The 25,356-nt window shown below is 38.4% G+C and overlaps 1 protein-coding gene across 1 annotated transcript in view; it reads left to right on the top strand.

Moving 5' to 3' along the window:
* The first annotated feature begins 7,120 nt into the window (after window positions 1-7,120).
* The window catches only part of PCSK1 (proprotein convertase subtilisin/kexin type 1), a 54,828-nt gene continuing 36,592 nt past the window's right edge, over window positions 7,121-25,356 (top strand). Inside the window, exons 1-4 of the mRNA XM_021009036.2 lie at window positions 7,121-7,508; window positions 11,322-11,426; window positions 20,648-20,758; window positions 23,770-23,916. Coding sequence (XP_020864695.1) covers window positions 7,329-7,508; window positions 11,322-11,426; window positions 20,648-20,758; window positions 23,770-23,916 — 543 coding nt within the window. The 5' untranslated portion in view covers window positions 7,121-7,328. The remainder of the gene's footprint in view (window positions 7,509-11,321; window positions 11,427-20,647; window positions 20,759-23,769; window positions 23,917-25,356) is intronic.

Raw genomic sequence — 25,356 nt, forward strand, 5'->3', positions numbered from 1 at the left:
TGATAGCTTTGTTTCTTCTTTGCCTATTCTAATGCCTTCAATTTCTTTTTCTTCTCTTATTTATAGCATCCAAATTCTTAAAGAAGTTAAGTGACTTACAGGAAGAAATGAAAAGCAAAACTATACTAGTGGGGAACCTCCCTCAACTGTTCCCTCTCAGAACTTGACAAATCCAACTAAAAAATGAACAAGAAAGAATCTAATGAGGTAAAAAGAACATTAGAAAAGTTTGTATGACAGACCTTTGGAGAAAACTGAATGGGAACAGAAAGGAATATACTTTTTTCTCAGCACCAGACAGCACCTACACAAAAACTGACCCTGTAATAGGGCATAAAAACCTCAAAAACAAATGTAAAAAGGCAGAAATAGTAAATATATTCTTTTCAGATCATAATGCAATAAAATGACATTCAACAAAGGGCAGTGGAAATCTACATTAAAAATTAATTGGAAAATAAATAATCTAATCCTAAAGAATAAATAAGTGTCTCAAAGAACAAGTCATAGGAACAATCATTAATTTTATTAAAGGGAATGACAACAATGAGACAATACACCAAAATTTATAGGATGCAGCCAAAGCAGCACTTAGGGAGAAATTTATTTCTCTAAAGTCTTACATCAGCAAAATGCAAAAAGAGCTAATCAATGAATTGTGCATGCAACTAAAAAAACTAGAAAAGGAACACATTAAAAATCCTCAATTGAGCACCAAAATCAAAATCTTAAAAATCAAAGGTGAGAGTAATAAGATTGAAAAAAAAACTTATTGAGTTAATAAGTAAATCTAGGAGCTGGTTTTATGAGGAAAAAAAACAATAAGATAGATAAGCTTTGGTTAATCTGATTTAAAAAAGAAAGAAAGAAGAAACCCAACTATCCAGTATCAAAAATGTAAAGGGTGAAATCACCACCAAATGAAGAAGAAATTAAAGCAATCATTAGGAAATAGTCTTCCCAATTATATGCCAATAAATCTGACAATCTGAGTTAAAATGGATGAATAGTTACAAAAATATAAACTACCTAGATGAATAGATCAGGAAATAGAATGCCTAAATAACCTCATTTTAGAAAAGGGAGGAAAAGAACAAAGTTGGAGATATACAATGGAAAGTCATCTGTTCCAAACTTACTGTAAATGTCATATGAATTGGTAAGATGAAAGAAAAGACTTCTAGTTTTTGAAGGAGAGTGTTGTCTGATAGAAGGGGATAGAGAAGAACCAGAATTGAATAAGAAGGATAAATAAATTGTGAAAGTGAATTGAAGAGCTTTGTAGTAGTGAAGATCAGAGATTAAACTTGTAAAGGAGAAATAATTGGAAAAATTGAGGAACAGCTCAGGCTTAAGGAGAAAAGAAGTGTTCAGCTGAAAAAGGAAAACAAATGAGTGCAAAGACTCAAAGAAGGCATTTGTTAGGACAAAGTTAGCAAAAGGTAAACAAAACAAATTGCTAAAAACAAGATAAGATATTAATGAGAATAGGGAAGGCAAGTGCAGTGTAGTTGTCAAATTGTTAAAAATTGATGAAATATTATGAAAGTGTAAAGAGGTAATAAAATGGCATAAATGTTTCAATGAGATGTTAATAAGACCTAATTACATATACCCACAAAAAGTGGAAAAGACAAGGACTGAGGATCACAATCATAGTGGAGGACCTCAAGAATTTTGCAATAATTTACAATTAGTATGCTGTTTAAATTTCTGTTGCTACCAAGTGGCTTCTCTCTTTATTCTAAGTTCAGGATAGTCTCTCCACTGGAAGAGAAGATTCCACATTCTATGTTATGAAGGACAATCAAGTATTTTTTAAAAATCAAAAGAGGGGCGTGAAAAGATTAAAAAGTATCTAAAGAGACAGAGAGGAAATCTGACCCAAGTTTGGAAGTTGAAGTGTAGAAGAATTTGGAACACAGGAGGGAGGGAAGACAAAGACCTACCATACACTTAGAGCTAAGAAGTATATGCATATATGTATGCACACACATATTTATGTACATATATATGTGTATATTTACATATGTGTGTATACACAGTTGTTGTTAAAGAGGGAGGAGAAAGATTCTCTGAAGAACAAACAGTTGCTTATTCTCCAAGGAATATTAGAAATAGAACATCAATGCTGAGATTATTCAGGTAGAGATCAGAAGAGGAAAATAATGGAAGATGTTGACATCTTGCTTAGAGGAAGTGAGGGGAATTTTTGCTGATCTGTTAATAGCAATGTCCATTGCACTCCCAGAGCATGTATCCCATAACAGAGAATGTCCCAAGACTTGTAAAAATGGTATCCAATAACCACATCTAGTGATTCACATGGAGACAAATGATACTGCCAGAAGGCACCTAGTAAGCATTGCCAATGATTACAAGATCTTGGGAAAGAAACAATTTATAATCCTGGCTAGGGATCTAGTTCATAAAACAAAAGATGATAAGAAGATACTTGTCTGACATTTTGAAAGAATAATTAACGAGAGATTAAATTAAAAAAGTATTGTGAGGGAGGAGTTAATCAACTATGTATGTCAACCAATCTAGATTCCATAGAGAGACAAAACATTTTAGAAAGAAGACTAGTAGCTGACACACATAGTTTCAGATGAGACAGAAATCAGAGAAAAATGTTATCGAAATTCTTTACCTAAAATGCTTCTATACAAATGCACAAAGTTTTGCCAATAAGCAAGACAATCTAGAAGTCCAAATGTAGAGAAATATATCTGACCTCATGGACATCACTGACCTTGGGTTTGAGAGAAGGCAGAACTGCCAAATTCTTATTTTGTTGCTGTTTTTTCTTTGTAGATAAATGACCTTCGACTTGGAAGTGACCAAATAAAAATGACTAACAGGGAATTGATTCACAAGAAAAGTAAGGAAATAATAAGATAACACTTATCTACCTTTGATGAATTCAGGTTACCTGGGCCAAATGATTTACATTTTTGATTAGGGGAATCATATCTATATGATTGTGGAGTTAATGATATTTGAAAAATGGCAAAGAACACAATAGAAGACCAGGACTGGAGAATAACAAATGTCCTAAAGAAAGAGAAAGACACAGAGAGAGAAAGACACACACACACATACAGAGAGAGAGAGAGAGAGAGAGAGAGAGAGAGAGAGAGAGAGGGAGAGAGAGAGAGACAGAGACAGAGACAGAGATAGAGACAGAGACAGACAGAGAGAGACAGACAGACCGAGAAATTCTGATTCCTAGGAAGATTCTGGGTTTTTGTGATTATTGCTTCCTTTTCAATATGTTCACTAATCATCTTTAAATAATATTCTGAGTCTAAGGAAATCTTGACAGTCTAGAACATTGGACTGAATCTTATAAACTTTGATAGAGATAAAAGTAAATTTTTCCACTTAGGTTAAAAAAATCAATTTCACATGTACAAAATGGAGAAGCATGGTTAGACAGTAGTTTGCCTGGAAAAAAAGATGTGGTTTTTAGTGGATTGTATGAAAAGTATGAGTCAAAAGTGTGATATGGCAGCCAAAAAAAAGAAACAAAACCCTAATGAGATCTTGGGATACATTGAGGGGGTGGATTCCAGAAATAGAACAGTGATAGTCTCACTGTATTCTGCTTTAGTCAGACTACATCTGCGTAGTTGTGTTCAGTGCTGTACACCACAAATTAGGAAGGACATTGAAAATCCGGAGAACATCCAGAGGCTAGCAAACAGAATGATAGTGGGCTTTAAGATAATGTTATGTGGAGACTAGTTGGAGGTTAGCCTAGGGAAGAGAGGATTCATGAATGGGCATGATGATAGCTGTCTTCAAGTACTTGCAAGGCTATAATTTGTAAGAGGCATTAGTCTTATTCTGTTTAATCCTAGTGAGAAGAAATAGGAACAACGAGTAGAAGCTACAAAAAGATAAATTTAGGCTTGATAGTAGGAAAAACCTTCCTAATAATAACACCTGTCCAAAAGTGGAATGGGCTGCCTCAGGTGGTTTTCTCAGTTGTTCCTTCTTACTGGAGGTCTTCAAGTATAGATTGGACAATAAGTTGGGGATGTTGTCGAGAGCACTCATTTTAAGGTATGGGTTGCACTAGATGACCTCTGAAATTCTATAAGTCTGTAAATAGAAGAGAAATATGGATAGAGCTTTGTGAGAAATTCTTCGTTAAAGAGGGTGAGAAAGTAAAGGAGAATTTGAAAAGGATGTAAAGAAGGAGTGTGTAGTATCATAGGAGCCAAGAAAGTAAACAATATCCGAGAAGGAAGGAGAGGCAAACTGTTTCAAATACTACTTAAAGGTCAAGGAGGAGAAGGATTGAGAGACAAGCTTTGGATTTCGTATGTGGAGATGATCAGTCCCCTTTAGGAGAGCAATTTCATGGGATATAAAAATCCAGGTTGCAAGGAGTTGGGGAGCAAGTGGTCAGTGAAGAGGTAAAGACAGGATATTTAACTTTATTTTTCTAGAAATTTCACAGTGAAATGGAAATGAGGTAATAGCTTAAGGCAATGTCAAGGGATGGACTTACAAGGAAGACCTGGACATGTGTATAGGTAAAGCATATAGTCGAGTAGGAAATATTGAAGCTGCACAGAAGATAAGTTATATTTGTTGCAGAGAGGATCTGGGAAATGCGAAAGAGGACCACGGGCAAAAGTGGAGAGGCTAACTTTGGTTAGAAGGAGAGCTCTCACTTCTCTAGAAATAAAATGAGAAAAAGAAAAGAGTCCATTAAAAGAGAAGGAATTAACTGGTACTTTTTATATTTGTATTGGTATTTAGCAACATTGTGGAAATTGGTTCTAGTCCACGAAATAATCCAAACCTTTGTTCTTCCTTGTGAGACAAAAGCCTGATGAATGAGAACTTCCCTAGTACCATTTTTTTTTTGCTCTTTGGTGAGGCAATGGGGTTAAGTGACTTGCCCAGGGTCACACAGCTAGTGAATGTCATGTGTGTAAGGCCAGATTTGAACTCAGGTCCTCCTGACTCCAAGGCCAGAGCTTTATCTAGTGCACCACCTAGCTGTTCCCCCAGTACCATTTTTAAATAGTAATAGGAACAAATAAACATGTTCTTGTCCTGTGCTATATAGCATTATTATTGGACACTTGTCTAACATAGATAAAATCTCACCCCTGGGGTTACTAATGCCTCCCTCTAAATAAATGAGTCTTTCTAATGTGATTGAAATGTATAAAATGAAGGTGTCCATAACAGGTATAGTTATATGTTCCATAAAGGAGATGACCATTGTTGGTGAGTCAAGCTAGGAAGAAAGTTTTGCAGGTTCATCCAGGGATCACTTGCCCTATTTCTAGGGCAAGTATTGGCATTAAATATCTCATGATTGCTCCAATTAATTTTCCAATTTTCAATGTACATATTATGAAAACATGTTATGTTACATGCTTATATGTATTGGTGTGATTTGTTTTAAATAGCCAGATTTACAATTTGTATAATCAGGTAAGCATTTTAGAAATTGACTCTAGCTACTCCATTAAACTCCATAAAACAAATGGTGTTTAACCACAGCAAGAAAAAAAATGGATTATAGACAGTCATTAATGAGCTTCACTGAGGATGGAGGTAAATTTTATATACCTTCCTGCTTACTTGCACATGAATCTTTCTATCCTCTCCTTTTCTTCCTCTTTGACTCCTTTTTCCTTCCCTTCATTCCTCTTTCACTTTTTTCTCTTCCCTACTCAATTAGAGCTCCATCTATAGGCTGTTAGAAGCTACAATCCCTCCTCTTTAGAGCAGCAGGCTAAAAATTTCACTCTTCTTTCCTTTGCAGTTTTACTCCACAGAGGAATTTAAATCCTCCCCCCACTCCCCGAGTTATAAATTTAGCAACACCTCAATATCCAACGTCCAGTTTAGGCGGGAGAGGGGGGACGGGTTGCGGGGAGAAATGAAAGTCACGTTTGGACCAAACTGATAACTGCAGAGGTCTCTGGTCAAAAAATAAGTAAATAAAAGGGTGGAGTGGGGGAGGGGAAAGTCAGGCTGCTCTCCCTCAGAGGCTGGAACGCTGTCCAGATTCTGGTGCTGAAATTTTGAATCTGTGATTTCCAGAGCCACGTTTATTTAATCCTGAGCGAAATCAGCAAATGGAGGGTGGGAAACAGAATCGGGTTCCTGCGTCTGTGGATTTGATTTAGAGGTTCACTTATTCTTTCAATTTAGGATGAACTTCTTCCATTGTGCAAAGTAAGAAAAACTAGGGGCATTGCTTTAGAAGAGTATCCAAGTAAAGGAACCTAGAAAAGTGTGGAAAGTAAAGGACCAAGTTTTTGTCCTCATAAGGGAAATTACTGGATTTATGATCTCTCCCCAGAGGACAAAGACAAGAATGTCTGGGACCTTTTGCCCACTTTCCGTCTCAGCCCTGAGAAAAAAGCAAGCTCTTTTCAGGTAGTCTATCACACCAGATCTTAATTTGCATTTATTTTTAAAGCTCAGATATTACATTTGACAACATATTCAAGGTCATGCATGGTTCTTATAATAAAGTTTCGTGTTTTGTTTTGTAGTGGTGATCTATGGGGGGAAATGGAAGGAAATGAACCAGTAAACCAAAACGGACATATTTGAAATCCTGATGGTTTTAAAAAGACAATACATTGCTATCACCCCTTTCTCTGAAATGGGCAGCGTTGATTAAGTGTTTGACTTCTTAGGAGAGGCTATTTACCATTTCCCTAGGCTTGTATTGTTAAAAGATTCTCAACTCAACAACAGGCTTTTGTGATTTCTGCTAGATACTTGCAGAAATCAAGTCTCCAAGGAGTACACTAAAAACAAACTAGTCAGACCTGTACTGCAATCATGAGTGCCCCAAACTGCTCGGTACTTGGGGTACTCAAATGGGGCATTTCACTTTGATAGATGTATATTCTTTTCGTGGCAAGATAGCTACAGAGACAGAAAAAGGCAGCCGCCTTCACAGAGCCAAGCAAACGGTTTCACGATTTTTCTTAACCCCCGCTGCTTTATTTTGGCCGCTTCCCTACCCCGCCGGGAATACCATCAAGATCTTAGTCCAGGTAGATCTGACGTCAAGAGATGGCTTTCGTCGATTTGACGTGTAAACACTCATTTCCATTCTGGCTCCGGAGGGTTGGGGCTCCATTCAGCCCAGAGACAGAGGCGCTGTGCTGCGCGCTCGCTGGAAAGCTCCTACTTCTGCACCTCCTATCCGTTAGCATAGCAACGAGGAGCAAGAAGTGATCCAACAGCGTCTGAATCTTGAAAGATTGATTTCTTGTTTGTCTTTCTCCTATATTTGCTTCTCTTCCCTCCTATTCCCATCGTGTGTGTGTGCAATGGGTGTGAGATATTGGTCTCTGCAGTATATTGCTTTTGCTCTCTATTTCTCCTGGTGTGCAATGTACAGTGGTAGAGCAGAAAAACAGTTCGTTAATGAATGGGCAGCGGAGATTCCTGGGGGTCTAAATTCAGCCAGAGAGATAGCAGAGGAGCTGGGTTACGACCTTCTTGGACAGGTAAGCTTGCACTTCACAAGTTACTTTCTGGCGCTCGGGGAAGGTGTAGTGTCTATATGTTGGGGTCTGCCGGTCCTGCCTATCTTCTAGTCGTGTTAACACTAAATGAGGTTTGCTCTGCTTGACTTGGTCCTTTCTCTGTGCGGGCTGTTAGATGCATGCATTACTTGCCGTTTCTATGGGTGCGACCCGGCAGAAACATGTTTGTGCAACTGGATGCTATTCTCTTTCCCACTCACTGCCTGTTCTCAGATCGAAAACCTTTCCAGAGCGGTTTTTAAGTGAAATCTCTTCCCCTTGCCTAGGGAATTCCCAGTGTACCCAGACTCCCGGGACCCGCCGGGCAGGAGTCCCGACGCACGCAGTTCCTAGAGCCTCGACCCAGTCTGCGTCAGGAGCAGCTGGCTGCTTCCTTCTTTTCAATATGGCAGCGTCATAAGCAAGGCAGGCCTCGGTGATATTGGCTAGCCGTCCCAGGAGCTGCAAGGGGGCATGCCAGAGCTACTGAGGTAGAACTCGGCCTGAGAAGGGTCGGATTCCAAAGAAGCTCCGGGGGTGCGGAGATTGCCGGGAACTGTCGGGGAGCGTTGTTCTGAATTCGGGGACCGCCCCCCGGATCCCAGGCCCCTCCCTGCCCACCTTTTCTGGTTGTACAGATGCTTCACCGGGAAACTTGAGAAGTCTGGGCTCTCAACTTTTCCCGGTTTACTCCCCCACTATCCCCCCACATACCCACACACCCGAGGCTCCAAACTACCTAACTTTGGGGAAGGGACTCACTAACCATCGAGTCCTTCTCCCAAGTGCGTAATCGCTATGGCCAGGGGTCTCCCTTCCTGGGAAGGAAGAGCCTGAGAAAAAGTGGGGCTCAGATTCACAGAAAAAAGTGGCGAATAAGAGAGCCGGGGGGAAGTGTTCATATGCCAGGCTCAGTGACAAATTATTCTCTTTCCTAAATTAAAATCCCCGCTCGCTGCCTGGTAAGTTACTGTGAGCAGGGATGAGTGGCTGGGTAGGTTGAGCGGACGATGAGGGAATTGTACTTTCTCCCCCTATTCTTCCTCCCTTTTTTCTTCCTTTTCTTTTTTCATTTTCTCTTTCTTTTCTTTTTTCTTTTTCTTTTTCTTTTTCTTTTTCTTTTTCTTTTTCTTTTCTTTTCTTTCTTTCTTTCTTTTTTTGGCGCGTTTTTCCGGAGGTTGTGGTCGTGACGCTGCTGTAGCCACAGATGAGTAACTGGATTTACGTTTCAGTGTGATTGCTAATTCTATTCACTGAGACCAATAGGGAATGGAAGTACATTGCACTTCCAGTGGCTACATTTTTCAACTTGGGTCTGAAATAATCAGCAATCCCACTATCAAGTAAAATCCTTTAGAATTCCCAGTCCCTGGTACAGGGAGGAACTGGAGGAAGAAAATGAGGACCAAATATAATCAGAGTCTAATATTCCTTTCCCTTTTCCCACGTGCTGGTAAAAAAAAATCTTTTCTTTAGTAGAACTACAAGTCCTCAACAAATATTTATGAAGTTCTCCTAAATGCCAGGCATTGTGCTGTAGCCATGGATACTAAGATGAAAAATGACAGTCCCTACCCTCAAAAAGCTTACAGTCTAATATGGAATGATAAGGCATGCCCACAGTTACAAGGGCATCGTGGCATAATGGAGCCTAGGAACAATATTTTTTTTGGAAGTAGTGATTTCATTGGTGTAGGCGACTCCTAACGAAGAATGCTGATCATCATCTGTTCTACAACTTGTAGACTTAGATAATTGCCTAGAGGCAGGAAGGCATTTAGTGACTGGCCTAGAGTCATACAAATGAACCGCAGCCCTACTGGAGTGTGAGAATGAGAAAGGACTAAATATAGTTATCTCAAGACTTGAATCCAGGTTGTTGTTGTTGTTTTCTTCTGTCTCTGACACTGCCTCTAATATGAAAACAAAACCATATGATAATCCAATTCAGTTCCAAACAAACATTTATTAATTGCCTACACTTTGTGCAAGGCACTGTGGTATGACCTGAGTGTCTGAGGCAGGGTTTGAAGCAAATTCCTTCTAGCTACAAGCCCAATTCACACAGTTGCTGTCCTCAAGGTTTTTACAATCTAATATTAAGCTTTAATTTTTTTTAATAATGGGGTAGCTAGGTAGGGCAGTGGATAGAGCATCAGCCCTGGAGTCAGAAGGACCTGAGTTCAAATCCAGACACTTAATAGTGTGACCCTGTGCAAGTCACTTAATTCCATTGTCCTCTTCCTTTACCCCCCAATTTTTTAAAAATTAGAACAAATGAAGAGCTGTCACCTAGAGATGGTTAAAATAGCTCATAGTTATTTGCATATGACTTGCATTCATGGCTTCTTTCCCCCTATGGAATTTCTCCATGGAATATTTATTATTATTCTGCTTAACACCACAGTTTTCCCTTCATGATTATTTCTTTTTGCAAGGCAATTGGGGTTAAGTGACTTACCCGGGATTACACAGCTAGTAAGTGTCAAGTGTCTGGTCTGAGACTGAATTTGAACTCAGGTCCTCCTGACTCTAGGGCCAGTTCTCAATCCACTGTGCCACCTAGCTTCCCCTCTCTTCATGATTTCTTACACAATCCACTCTCATTGACTTAGATAGCCATTTGCCCTAGTTTATTACTCAACATGGTTAAGAGTGTATGTGAAGGCAGAGGTAGAACTGGGAGGGTCACCAGTGAGTGACTTGAATTATTAAGGACCAACCATTTGTAGGACACGGTATCAAATGCCCAACATTTGTCTCTCGTGCCTAGCACAATTCCTTGAATATAGTTGGCATTTAATAAATGCTTGTTGAGTCAAATATTTATAATGGGGGAATCAACTGGATTAGACACACTAAATGGCAAAGCATTTATTGGGAAGATTATTTTTCCCAAGGCATTTGTAGTGACTAAAACTAACTCTTTCAATGAAAGTATGATCAACATAATCATTCTGACTCAAATGTATCTACCTATAACTGTGACTATGACAATAACACAAATCATCAGCATAGCCTTTACAACATTATTTAAGTAGTACCCAAGAAGAAAAAACATTTATTTCCTCTCAGTTATATTGAATTCATCAAATATTTATTGAATCTCTTCTGTGCATCTAGCATTGTGGGAAGCAATATCCTATGAAAATGTTCTGCCTCTAAATGGAAGCAGACTCTTTTCCATTAATATAGAATGAACCAAAATGTTCCACAACTGAGGCCCATTATATTCATGTATGTGCTACCAAAAAAAGAAGGGTGAACATCAGCAGTGTGATATAGAGGAAAGGGCACTTTCAGTCAGGAAAACTCAGATTCAAATCCCACCTCAGATACTTAGCCACCTTAACCTTTCTTTTTTTCAGTTACTTCAAACGTAAAATGACAAGGTTGAAATCAGTGGCCTCTAAAATCCCTTTCTTAATTCTAGTGTTTTCCCTCTGTAGATTATCTCCAGTTTATCCTGTATAATTGTGTTTATACATGGTTGTTTCCATATTATCTTCCCCTTTAGACTATGAGCTCCTTGAGGGCAGGGATGATATTTTACCTTTCTTTGTATCCTCAGTGTTTATTAGAGTGTCTGATACATGATTTAATAAAAATTTGTTGGCTGACTGATCTTCAGCTCTACCTCTATGATTTTATGAAGAGGCAAATCCTAATTTAAAATCCAAGGAACAGTCTAAATAAAAGCCGTCCTTTAGAGGTCAATTGAAAATAGTTATGTTTGTCAGATATGTGCTTCTTTGAGAAGTGAATTTTTTATTTTGAAATCTCTCCACCTTGTAGATTGGATCACTTGAAAATCACTACTTATTCAGGCATAAAAGTCACCCAAGACGGTCTCGAAGAAGCGCCATTCACATCACGAAGAGATTATCTGATGATGATCGAGTAAGTTCTTTGATTTCTCTATGAGCCAATGTGGTGGCTTGTCTGCCTACTCAATTCTAATGAAAGCCAATGAACTTTTATTCTGATGATTAGACTTAGTCTGTAATTTTCCTTAATGAAAGTATATGCTTTCACTAAAAAAATATTATTTCTGGGTTAATTTGTGTGAGATGATAAACATGAATGAATATAATGTGCCTATTGTATACTTCTTTTGATACTGCAAATATCTGTGATTTTGCCCCTGTGGCTCCTTCCAACCCAGAGCTCAGTCCCTTTAGGGACTTGATACAAAGTCTTTGAGGTTTGTTATGGCACCAAATTTATCTCCCTATAGCCCTCCTGGTAACGAGTCTCAGGACCAGCAGTTTGCTAACACCTGCCAGAGATGATTTTCGTTTGTTTTGCTTTTGGAATAGCCTCCAAGAAGCCAGGCTTACCTCCACTGTTCAACTTAAGACAGAGGAATAAGGATTCAATATGTCTATCAATCAATAAACATTTATTAAGCACTTACTATGTGCCAGGCACTATGCTAAGTGCTGGGAATACAAAAAGAAGGAGAGGGACAATTAACAGAAGGAAAACATTGGAATTAAGAGGGGTTGGGGAAGCCTTTCTGTAGAAGGTGGGATTCTAGTTGTAATTTAAAGCAAGCCAGAGAGGTGAGTAGGTGGAATGGAGGAAGGAGAGCATTCCAGACATGAGGGACAGAGAAAATGCTCAGAACTGAAAGAGGGAGTGTCTTGTTCCTGGAACAACCAAAAGGCTAGTCACACTGGATTGAAAAGTACATGTCTGGGAACAAGATGTAAGAAGATTGGAAAGGCAGGAGAGGCTAGGTTATAAAGTCTTTGAATACCAAACAGAGCATTTCAAATGTGATCTTGGAGGCAATAGAAAGCCCCTATAGTTTATTGAGAAGGGGTGTGTGTGACATAATTGGACTTGTACTTTAGGAAGTTTGTATTTCTATACAGACATATATGTGTGCACACATATATACTTACACATATACAGATATATACATATGCAAGATGTTCCAATTGCATTAGTTTAAAACTGTATATGTGTATGCATCTTATCTATCTATATATGTATATATATATATATATACATATATATACACGCATATATTTAGTGGAGGACTATATATCATACATGATATAATTATGTATAATTACATATAAAATTTTATTATTCCTCATTATATCATTTATAATACATATTCCTCCACTAAAGTCTTATATATCTTACCTCAAATACAGATATTTGTTATATAAACATATTTTAAAATACCTAACCGGTCTTCACATTAGACCAGGAATCATGATAACAGATTTTATTTACATAGCAATTTATAAAAAGCATTCCCCACAGCAACCCTCTGAGGTTAGTAGAGACCCATTTTGCAGATGAGGAAATCGATTCCAAGATAGCTTAGGAGATTTATCTAACATTGCACAGTCAACAAGGGGCAGAGTCAACATACCAGCCCTGGATTTCTGACTCTAAGTCCAGTGGTCCTTCCATTGTACCACAGCTAGGTTCTAGTACAAATTTAATCTACCTAGTAACTCTCAAAGACATTTCACAAGGCTAGAGTACATGTGTACACACACACACACACACACACACACACACACACACACACACACACAGAGAGTGTCCCAAAAGTCTTAGTGCATTTTAAGCTATTAAATCTTATTTTAAATGGCTATTCAAATAGCTATATTATTATTATTTATTGAAATAACTACTTTAAACTATTAAAGACTTTGGGGACACTATGTACACATACAGAAACATACCTATATTCATAATCAGATAGAGGTTTTTTTGTATTTGAGGACTGATTGGCAATATCATTAACTATATATAATATTTTGCTGTCCATCTGAACTGTAGTATTTTCCATGCTGGGCACATTGTGCCTATTGTCCAATTAGCAGTTAAAGCTGCTTTTGCTCTAGAGTATGCTGCTGTTTTGTCTATTTTCTTTTGGGCTATATATGAGATATCTTGCCTCTGATTGATACCTTGCCTTTGGAGCTATTTGTTGTTAGTACTTTTCAACATGGTTAGAGTATTCACTCTGTTCATCCTAATATATATATATATTTTTATTTAAAATGGATAAAATATTTTAATATGAAATACATAATATTTGAATTAATTAATATTATCATATAATATTAAATAAACAAAATTATACACATATTACCCAGAGTGATGTATCATGTGCCACATGATCCCTTCAGAAATATCCCCACCATGGGTGGCCACTGTACTTCCAGCACGGGAAAGACAGGGAGACCCAGACTCAAAAAACAAAAAGAGCATTGATTTTGGAGTCTGACAACCTATGTTCAAATCACCCCCCCAAAAAAATTACTACCTATGAGAACTTGCACATGTAGGAATTTACATGCAATAAATGATCATAGATTTAGAGTTAGACAAGATGTTAGAAACCATCAAGCCCAAACTTCTCAGTTTATAGATGAGGAATCGATTTATTTTAGTTTTACCCTCCTCTAACCTTTATTGTTCAGCACTATGTAGCTACATCAGATTATACTTACTAATTTAGAATTTAATAGATTTGACGATGATTATGATGGTGATGATGATAGAATTGCTATAGCTCATTTTATCTTCACAGCAACCCTGAGAAGTTGGTATGATAACATCTTCATTTTACAAATGAGTAAACTAAGGTAGATACAGGATCAGTGACTTGTCCAGGGTCACACAACTATTAAGTGTCAGAGACTAGATTTGAACTCAGATTTTCCTGACTCCAAGTCCAGTGCTTCAGGAGCTCAAAGGAACTTTAGAGGGCAGGTAGTCCAATCCTCTGTTGTCCTTCCCTGTATCTTATAATATGATCGGTATAGGGAAATCCAGATGAGAATGTTCCCTACACCAATGGAGATCAACAAATGGTCTTTAGTCATCTGGGGAGAAGTTGATTGACTTGCTAAGGGCTAAACAGCCAATATGTATTAGAGATGAGAACTGAATTCAGTTCTTCCTGTCTCTTGAAGTAATTTGCTAGAGATCATACAAGAAGTAAGACTTGAAATCTAGTTCTCCTACCTCCATATCCAGTAAGTAGTCTTTTCAATGCTGCCTCTCACACTCCTCCAAGGAAGGGGCTGTGTTTGGCATCTGTATCATCCCCAAAGCTTTCTATGCCAATTTAAGGATCCCAAGTAATCCATAGAATTCCTGAGGTGGAAGCTAAGATTGAAAACATCTTTAACAACAACAGCAGCATCAGCAATGATAATGGCTAACATTGACATAGAGCTTACACAGTGCCAGCTATGCTAAGTGCTTTACAATCATTATCTCATGTGATCCTCACTAGTCCTGGGAGGTAGGTGCTATTATTGTGCTCATTTAACAAATGAGGAAACTGAGACAAAGGCTAAGTGACTTGTCCAGGGTCACACTTAGTAAATGTTAGAGGCCAGATTTGAATTCAGGCCTTCTTGTCTTCAGGCATGGAACTCTATCCACTATACCACCTAGTCAAGAAAGTAATCTATCAGCAGGAAGTAGTATAGACAGTATTTATTTTTAAATAAGGACTAGATGACCTTTGAGATCCCTTTGAGATTCTATGATTCCATAATTCAGTGAATGCACAAGTCAAATTCCACTCTCCACCTGAATCCTCCACCTCCATCCTCCATACTTGTCCCAACTCTGACATATTGGCTGGCTATCCAGTTCACTGTCAAACTCAGGGATCCTAATATGGCAGCCCAGGTTGGAGAAGGCCAAGGAATTTTCTAGATGTGTATAGCATGTACCTTCTAGAATCATGTGGATTCCAGAAATGCCATTTATACTCAGTATCTCTGTATAGGGCAATACAATCTAGCGGAAAGAACACCAGATTGAGAGACGAGACCTAACCTCTAGTCCAAGTCCTGCCATTAACTATTTCACTTCTGTGCTTCCATTTCTTCCTTGGTTGGTTGGTTGGTTGTCGTCCTTTGTTCTTGAAGAGGACCAAAATGACATCTCTATCACAAGTCAGGGTAGTGTGTCCAACTGTGGCTGATAAGACCAATACGAGCTTGAAAGGCTCTACCACAGTTCAGGCACAAACAGTCTACATGAACATTTGGAGTGGAGAAGTCTCTGAATTTGCACATCTCACATTTCTTTGTAGCTACTGAAATTCTGCTTCAGTGGTAAAGCTCAGTGCCTTCTTTGATGTAGGCAAGCTATACTAGGCAGTCTTTTGCCAGTGTCTCTCACGTCACACAATTGATTCAAAAGTTCTTCAAAGAGGGGCGGCTAGGTAGCGTAGTGAATAGAGCACTGGCCTTGGAGTCAGGAGAACCTGAGTTCAAATCCGGCCTCAGACCAAATACTTGACACTTACTAGCTGTGTGACCCTGGGCAAGCCACTTAACCCCATTACCTAATCCCTGCCCCCACCAAAAAAATAAAGAAAGTTCTTCACAATGTCCTCATATTGCTTCTTCTGACCTTCATATGAGCACTTGCCTTGTGTGTATTATATGCAAAATAGTCTTTTAGGCAAACATATTCTTGGCATTCAAACAACATGGCCAGCTCATCAGAGCTTCACTTTCTTCAGTAGAGTTTAAATGCTTGGCAGTTTAGCTTGAGAAAGGACCTCAGTGTCTTATCTTGCCAGGTGATCTTCAGAATCTTCCTAAGACAATTCAAATGAAAGCAATTCAGTTTCCTGGCATGTCACTGGTAGACTGTCCAGGTTTCACAGGAATACAACAATGAGGTCAGCACAATGGCTCTGTAGACCTTCAGTTTGGTAGGCAGTTTAATATCTCTTTTCTCCAATACTTTCTTTTGGAGCTTCCCAAAAGCTAAACTAGCTCTAGCAATACATGCATCAACATCATCATCTGTGTGTACATCCCTGAGAAGTTTACTGCTGAGGTAAGTGAACTTATCCACAGCATTAAAAATTTCTCCAGTTGCTGTAATCAGTGGTTCCATGTATAGATGGTACAGTACTGGCTGATGGAGAACCTGTATTTTCTTGCTGTTAATTATTAGGCCAAAATTGGCACAAGCAGAAAACAATTGATCCTCAGAGGCTGCATTGAGTGCATGATCATCTGTGGACAAAAAGTCATGCACCAACTCACCCTCTACTTTAGTCTTAGCACTTTAGTCCTTTGTAAATTGTAAATTGAAAGGGTTGGACAAGATGATCTCTGAGGTTCCTTCCAGCTTCAACATTCTTTGATACAATGATTCTTTGTGAAGTAGATAACACTAGAATGGAAAAAGTAATGGGTTGGGATTTAGGAGGTCCAGGTTTGAGCTGCAGCTCTGTCCTTAACTAACTCTATAGCTTGAAACAAGCCACAGCTCCTCTCTGGGCCTTAGTTTTATTTGTTTTGATTTTTTTAACCTGGATGAATGAGTTGGACTAAATGATCTCTAGGGGTCCCTTCTAGCTCCAGCATTCTGTGTCTTTGTATTTGACAAACCCCAGCAAATATCTTTCAGGGACCTTTTCCAGTGCCAACTTCCTTTCCTCTCCTCAGGCCAGATCTCTTTTTGCAGGCTGTGTATCAGCATTCACCTGGGGTCTTGTCTCCAGGCACTGTGGCCACACATGTTTGTTCCTCTGGTTGAATGACAGCACATACTGAAGCCAGACTGACCTCCACAGCTGTCATCAACACAGTTCAACCCTCTCCCTCTGACCCCTTCTTTCAACTCACAGAGGAATGGGTGATTAGCAGAATAATGAGAAACTAAGGCTTTTTGAATTCAGAGTATCCATAGAAAAGATCAAATAACTTAATTTTATTCTTAATGTGTTATTGCCGTCTTGGAGCCATTATGGTCTTTGCAGGAAAACAAAAGAGAGTGTGAAGAAGAGTTAAGCCTTGATCCTCAGAGGATAGCTACTTATCCTTTAATAAAATCCTATCCTAGATAAATTTTATGATAGGATAAGTAATATTCCTATTTTATCTCCACTTTTATTGCTAGCCCTTTTCCTTTAAGATACTTCCTGACTTGGGGGGTCCTCAGTTACCTTATCCAAATTCTATCCATAATAAGAATGTTTCCAATTTGCTATATCATGTAAATTTCATTCTCCCAGAAATTAGTGCGGGACTGCTAGATGAATGACATTATCTGTAACCATGCTTCTCAGAATTGTAAATCAAATCTCAATGATTGCCCCTTTTGATTGCTCCGACTGACGTTTGCAAAACTAACTCTAAGTTTCATTTTAGTGCATTTTGTTTACATTTTTTCTGATTTTCATTCAAATTATCACTTAAAATGAAATGCAATTATGTATTCACTTCCTAAGATTGTACTAGAATACTCTCCAATTGGAAGTGACCCTCTTCTATAAAGACAAGCATTTGTTCCCTAGCAGCCTACTTCCAGAAGACTAATTTCAATGATGGGCAATCTATTCTAGGCATTGGATATATTTCAAGCTGACACAATATTGCTTTCAGATATATGCAGTTTAAAAATAATTCATTAGTGAGTAATTTCTAGTTCCTGAATTCCTCCCAATGTTTATGGTAGTTTCACAGCACATTTTCTAATTGAAGCATCAAGATGAACTCAGTGATTGATTTTTAGAGTTTATTTCATATTATTTTCCCCAATTTTACTTTTACATTTAACTCATGAGTTCTCACTTACATTTATTAAATCCCAACACACACTGGACTTCTACTTTGGGTACAACAGAGGTAACATTTTAGGTAGGGAGGAAAGGTTCCTATCGCCCAGCAAATGGGTCTTACTAGTATAAATAGTAAGCCTTGCTTGTTGAAAGTCTTGCCTGGTACAAGAAAGACAATTAAGGCTATTTACCATGCATTGCTATTTGTTCAAATTTTAGTGGACAACAGTGAGCTCAGTGTGAGGCAACAGTATGATAGGGCAGCTAAGAAAGTGAATGCAATCTTAGGTTTAAGAAAGACTTTATGTTGAAGACTGTGGAGGTTCATGCAATAACCCCATCCTCTGCCTTAGTCAAATTAAATTAGGAATATTATGTCACTTTCTAGACACAAGGTTTTAGGAAGGAGAATGTCTAGAGGAAGACAATCAGTATGATGAAGGGTCTCCAGTTAATGACTGAAAGAACTGGGAATGTTGTGCCTGAAGAAGAGAATACTGAAAAGACACAACATCACATCCTGTAACTATCTGAAGGGCTGTCCCATGGAAGAGGAAAATGTCTTGTCCTACTCATCCCCAGAGAAGAGAACCAAGGGAAATGAGTGCAAGTTACAAAAAGACAAATTTAGGTTTGATGTAAGGAAATACTTCCTAACAATTCGAGCTATCTCAAAGAGGAATGACCTGCCTGGGGAATTAGTGGGTTCCGCCTCAATAGCTGTATTCAAGTTAAGTCAGGATGACTACTTCTCAGATATGTTGTAGAGGGAATTCTTGATTAGATGCAGTTTGGATTAGATGACCTCTAAGGTCCCTTACAGCCCTGAGATCTTGTGATTCTGTGAAGAAGTAGAAAGGATATTGGAATGAAAGTCAGAAGACTTAACTTGAAGCCACAGTTTTCACCATTTACTAATCATATGACCTTTACTTCATGCCTGTGAACCTCACCTTCCTTATGTGTAAAGTGGCAATAATACTACCTACGTCATACAAGTGTTGTGACGATAGTACATACATGAATGAGATAGTGTATATCAAACATTTATAAACTGTAAATTGCTCTACAAATCTCAGCTTTTACTAAATGATGCATAAACCAAACACATATGGGTAGGTAATCCTACCCAAAAGAGATTGAGTGGCTAGGCAAATAAATAGAGACAGACACAGTTTGGGAGTTAAGACCTTTTAAGTTACTAGAAAAATCACCTGGTCTACTTACTTCATAGGAGTGTTTCGAGGAAAGTGCTTTGTTACCTTAAAAGTATCATACATATATAAGCTGTTTATTATCTGATGGTGTGTATGCAGTTGGAAAAAAAAACAATTAGAGAATCTTAGAATGTTTAAGCTGCAAGGAAGTTGGGAGATTATATAGCCCCAACCTTTTAAATGAAAAATGAAATGAAATGAAAAATTTTTATTTTATTTTTAAATAAAAATAAAAGCAAATTTTATAATATACACTGACCTTCATCTCAGAGAAATGGAAAAATACACCTCACTTCATTAGTCAAACACTTCTTTAGATAGTGTAGAAACATCTAAAATATTGAGTAGATTTTTTTCTTTCATTGAAGTGCTTATATAGAAAAAGCTAAGATAATAAACCATAAAAAAGGATTATCCTTTCTAAAAGCTATGGTCAGTGTTTAATTTTTTTCTTTTAGGGTATTATTATTTAATATTATATATGTAGTATTTTGTATAAGGCACTTATGGTATACTTTCTACCAGGTGCATATCATAAGCTCAAATCCACAGAAGCATAAATGTGTGATTATCCTGTGATAAGCCTATGATGCACTAGGTAGGGTGTGAAGTTGGAACTTTAATCCTTTTCTCAGTTAATCCCCAACCATTTGTGTGACCTAAAGATAATCGTTCAATGGCTTTGTGCCTCAGATAACATCCTGTTACAGACGTTGTCTATAGGGAAGGTGATTTTCATATAATTTAATCTATTTACATAATATGTGATTCAGTATTAGTGATCCATATGTGGGCCTGATGGTCAATACAGACATCTTTCATCACAACTTTACTCTCATGTTATAAGCTGTTGTCCTTGAGGATGAGAGACTTAGAATCCTTTCCTCACAGTTTCTGCTTTGTCAGTGCAAGTATATGACGAGAAATCAAATCGTAGTCATCACTAGACTCTCCTTCATTTGTTGAGTCTCTCTGTCACAGTAGACACATTTACAATTAAAGAATACCATAACTTCACATAAAAATGGACATTGGAAAGTGTGTGCTGATAAGCAAAGGTTATGCCTTTGCCTCGTTTGTAACCACAGGGTAAATAATTCGAAGGAATCATCTCTTTGGGGATGGTTCTTTTCCTCCTTGAGGTGTGCTTTGCTATTACAAAGGAGATGCTTATCTCTGTAGTTGGCATCCTCTTTGCATTGGTTTAAACTGAGGTCAGATAGTCCATCTGTCAGATCTCTGGTGGGGCTAGGATCTGATGGGGGTGAGGAGAGTGGTATTCTTGGGAAATGTTGTAGTTTTACCTATCCAAAAAATCTCTGCAGGTAACATGGGCTGAGCAACAGTATGGAAAAGAGAGAAACAAACGTTCTATCCTAAGAGATTCAGCAGAGGACCTCTTCAATGACCCAATGTGGAATCAGCAGTGGTATTTGGTAAGTCTTTACTCAACCATGGATGTGCATAGGTCAGCTATTTTATATTTTCCTATTGACATATTGGGGGATGCAACAACCCTGTGTGAGCTTGGGTTAGAGCCAAAGGATTCTCACAAGATCTCAAACTTAGTCCCTTGGGTGGTGGAAGGGAAGAGAGGGAGGTAAGAAAATTCTGGTGTTTTGTTGTTGTTCAATCATTCAGTTGTGTCTGACTTTTTGTGACCCCATGGACCATATTGTCCATGGGGTTTTGTTGGCAAAGATGCTGAGTGGTTTGTCATTTCCTTCTGCAGTAGATTAAGGCAAACAGACATTAAGTGATTTGCCCAGAGTCACATAACCAGTAATTGTCTGAGGCCAGATTTGGATTCAGGTCTTCTGACTCCAGGGCAGCTGGGTGGCACAGTAGATAGAGTGCCAGGTCCAGCAGGAAAATTCATTTTCCTGAGTTCAACTCTGGCCTTAGACACTTACTAGCTGCATGACCCTGGACAAGTCACTTAATCCTGTTTGCCTCAGTTTCCTCACCTGTAAAATGAGCTGGAAAAGGAAATGACAAACTGCTCCAGCATCTTTGTCAAGAAAATCCCAAATGGGGTCATGAAGAGTCAGACACAACTGAACTACACCTTCCTGATGCCAGGCCTTCTGCTCTATCTACTGAGCCATCTGGTTGCCTCTAAGTTCTGGTGCTACTTTCTACTAAATCCCTGGACAGAATAATATCCCAGGGCCTTTGGATTATCAGGTGGAGGTCAGTTCTTTTGTCTACTCAGCCTTTGAGAAATTGGGATTTATTTCCTTTTTGACCCTAGGCAAGTTACTTAACCACTTTGGGATTCATGTAATCAATCATCTGTAAAAACGAGGTAGTTAGACTAGGTGACCCACTCAGGTCTCTTCGTGTTCAATTAATGACTTTAGAATGGTGACCTGAGTTTAAATAATGCCTCTGAACATACTAGCTCTCTGACAAGTAACAACACCTCAGTGCTCTAAATCAGAGGTGTCATATGTGCATGAGGTCCCAAGTACAGCCAGGACCAGATTAAAATGTCATTGGAAAATATTTAACAAAATAAATAAAATATAACAAAACACAAATAACATTGCATTTTAAACCTACGTCAATTCTGGTTCCACAAGGATCCTTATGTATGGATTAGTGGCCTCCATTTCTATTGGAGTCTGACACCACTGATCTGGGCAACCTTCTGTGTTTTAGTGACAGTGCCAGCTTACATTGGTAAAAGAAGCTTCTTCTTCTGAGAGTACCAATGGAATCAAAAGTTGAATTCTTCTCCCTATGTATCGAGGGGTTTTTTTGGCAATTTTTTTTTTCATTTGAAACTTAAATACAAAACAAGAAAAGGAAAAAAAGAACATTTCCATGTACACAGCAGAACATAAGAGAGAATTCAACATAAAACATAAATTTTCATTTCAAGAAAACCTATATAATAAATATTACACATTGTTTTCAAAGACACCCAGCTTTTCTGTGCTTTCTTCTAGGTTTCCTTTTGTTCTCTGCTGTGCACTTTTAACTTTATTTTTATTCCCTCCCCCCCAAGAAGGCTATGAATATACATACATATGCATAGATATCTATAGACCTGCACATATTTATACACACACACTCATATACATATATGTAAAACCATATTATACATATTTCGACTTGTCACATCTTTCTCTGGAGGTGGATAGCATCTTCCTTCATAAGTCAAACTCCATGTTTTTTCTAAATCAACCAACTCATCATTTCCTACAGCACAGGAGTATTCCAACACTATCCTATCCTATCTGAGAGATAGTCTATGGAAGTCCCGCCCTCCAATTTTCTATTTTCCTTCTATTCTTGGCTACATTGGTTTTATTTATAAAGAAATTTTTAATTTAAAATAATCCCCTCTGTATTATTCAGTAGAAGAATACACTTCTCCATGATTCCTAACTCTATCTCAGTTAGTTACTTTTCACAGTGATGAATATAGCCTCCCTCATTGTTCCTGAGGCTGAAAGTCCATTCTCTTAGGAATTTGATCAGACATGTGCTATGCAATTTGAACACCCTAGTTTCCTTCGCAGCACACTTTATTGGCTCCTGCTTGGTAGGCTATGGTTTCTATATATTCCAAGCCAGTAAATGGGAGAAGGGTTTATTCAGCTTCTGATAAAAATTTTTATTTTTGTTGCATACAAGTTACTGACTCCTTTGTTACATATCTGACAACCTCTATTGGTGTTTCACTTCCATAGACCTCCATTCCCTGACAGCCCAGCCATGCAGTTCCATACTCTATAACTTTAGAACACAGAGAGATGGAAAGAGAGAGAGAAGGAAAAAGGGAGGGAGGAGGGAGAGAGAGGATAAGAGAGAGAGAGAGAGAGAGAGAGAGAGAGAGAGAGAGAGAGAGAGAGAGAGCCCTCCAACATAAGCTTATTCTCCAAGTCACATGAATTTGGAAATATGCAATTAAATGGCATCACTGACTGTCCATTGCAGGTTGCCCTTTTTCTTCAGGAAACAAAGATGAAAACACTCTAGAGATATGACTATGTATGCACTAAGCAATCAAAAGCATAGAGGAATGGTAATCTGTGCCTCACTTTATTTTTCCAGAGAAAAGGAATATAGGATATCAAACAAAGCTTTGGTACACGGAAAGCTTGAACATTTCATTAGAAAAGAAAGAAAATGATGAGCAAGTGGCTTCTTCAAAGCCTCATCCTTCAAAGAGAAGGGGCCCCAGGGTGATTCATCCTTTCAAGTGATTTTCCACTGGAACAGCAAGAAAAAGTGTACCACCCTGATGATTCACTCTTCAAGACCTACCCTCAACTTTGGGTTTTTTAACCTAATTACCTTCTATTAAATTGCCCAAACACCCAAGAATGACACCAGGGAAAGCAAACACAATTTTCCAAGCAGAGGCTCAAGTTAAGCTCCCAAATGAAGGAAATGAAGCCCAAATCCACCAATGATTCTTGTTTTTCTTTACTAGCAAGATACCAGGATGACTCCAGTCTTGCCCAAGTTGGACCTTCATGTGATACCAGTTTGGCAAAAAGGAATAACAGGAAAAGGAGTGGTTATCACCGTTCTGGATGATGGCCTGGAGTGGAATCACACCGACATCTACGCAAACTATGTGAGTTTGGGCTCTCACCCTCTGCCTATGAACAAGACAGTGGTGGACAGCTCCCTGCTCAGCCTCACACACATAAAGGAACTGAGCATTTATTTCCTCAGGCAGAAGCCTGTTCTGCCTGGCCTGGGTCACATGATCCAGAGCCTCTTGTCCCTTTCCCTCACCCTTCTGCCAGCTTATCATAAACCTGCTTTGTGTTACTGGGAGTTGAATAGAATTAATCTCCCAGGAGTAATCTCACAATGGATGTGTGTGGGCATCAGACCTCAGGCATATTCTCTTGTCACACAGACAAGGTGAATTATTAAAAATCTTCCAGACCTTCTCTGGGCAGAAAAAAAAACAACAAAAAAAGGCAGCCAAACAAAATTTAGATAACTAAATCTACTTTTTAGAATTCACTCTTGCACTTCTCCAAAGATCAGTGTCTTCAATCATGGTGCCGTGTCATATACTTAAACTGTACATCCTCCCCAGTGCTCAGATCCAAAGCAGGAGGGCCATAGTGAAGGCAGAGTAAAGTGAAGTGAAGTGAAGCAGTGAGGCAGAAAAAAAGCATTTATTAAGTGTTTACGATGTGCGGACCCTTTTCTAGGCACTGGGGATACAAAGAAAAAAAAATCAGTCTCTGCCCTCAAGAGACTTACATTCAATCTAAGAGACCCTATGAATGTATGTAAAATGTTTACAGTATAAAAACAAGGTAATCCAGAGGCTCTTTTAGGTCTCAATTAGTGCAAGTAATGAATCCCCGAAGTGGTAACATTATTTTAATTCTCACTAAATATTCCCATTGGGTTGGAACCAATTACCATATTTAACATAATTATAACTGTAAATAGTGCTGGTGAAAGCTAAGGAACAGGAATTATGGATAAGAGCTGGAAAGGAACATACACATTTCTTTTTTTTTTTTGAAGGGGGGAAGATGGCTAATAGGGGAATTTGTTTGCCTTGACTATGCATATTTATTTTTTAAAAGTGCTTTTTCTAAAAAAAGTGGGAGATGGGAGAGAACGAAAATAGATTTTTATTCATTGAAAAATTAAATTAAATTGAAAAAAAGGAAAATTTTAAAAAAGAAGTCAGGGACAACAGAGAATTCCCAAGAAACGGAGGTGGGTACCACCCTTCAATTCAGTTCTAGTTTGTGAGAATGCTCTGCCCACCTATAGTATACAAAATAGTTTTTTATCCTAGACCAAGAGGCCTGAATTGCATGTTTTATCCCATGTTCAAACCACAGCTGGGGGCTCAGTGGGGAATAAAATTGGCATAGACAGGAAGAAAGGGTCCAGGGCAACGCAGTCTGATGAGATTCTAGGCATGGTCTAACATACCTTTTCCCCCCAAGCTCTCAACTCTAGGTGCTCATACTAGCATAATTCTTCTGGCAGGCACATCACCCCTAAGAAACCCTAAAGCAGTGGGGGGACACAG

Source organism: Phascolarctos cinereus, unplaced genomic scaffold, assembly GCF_003287225.1.
Source record: "Phascolarctos cinereus isolate Bilbo 61053 unplaced genomic scaffold, phaCin_HiC Scaffold_4;HRSCAF=312, whole genome shotgun sequence".
Lineage (NCBI taxonomy): Eukaryota > Metazoa > Chordata > Mammalia > Diprotodontia > Phascolarctidae > Phascolarctos > Phascolarctos cinereus.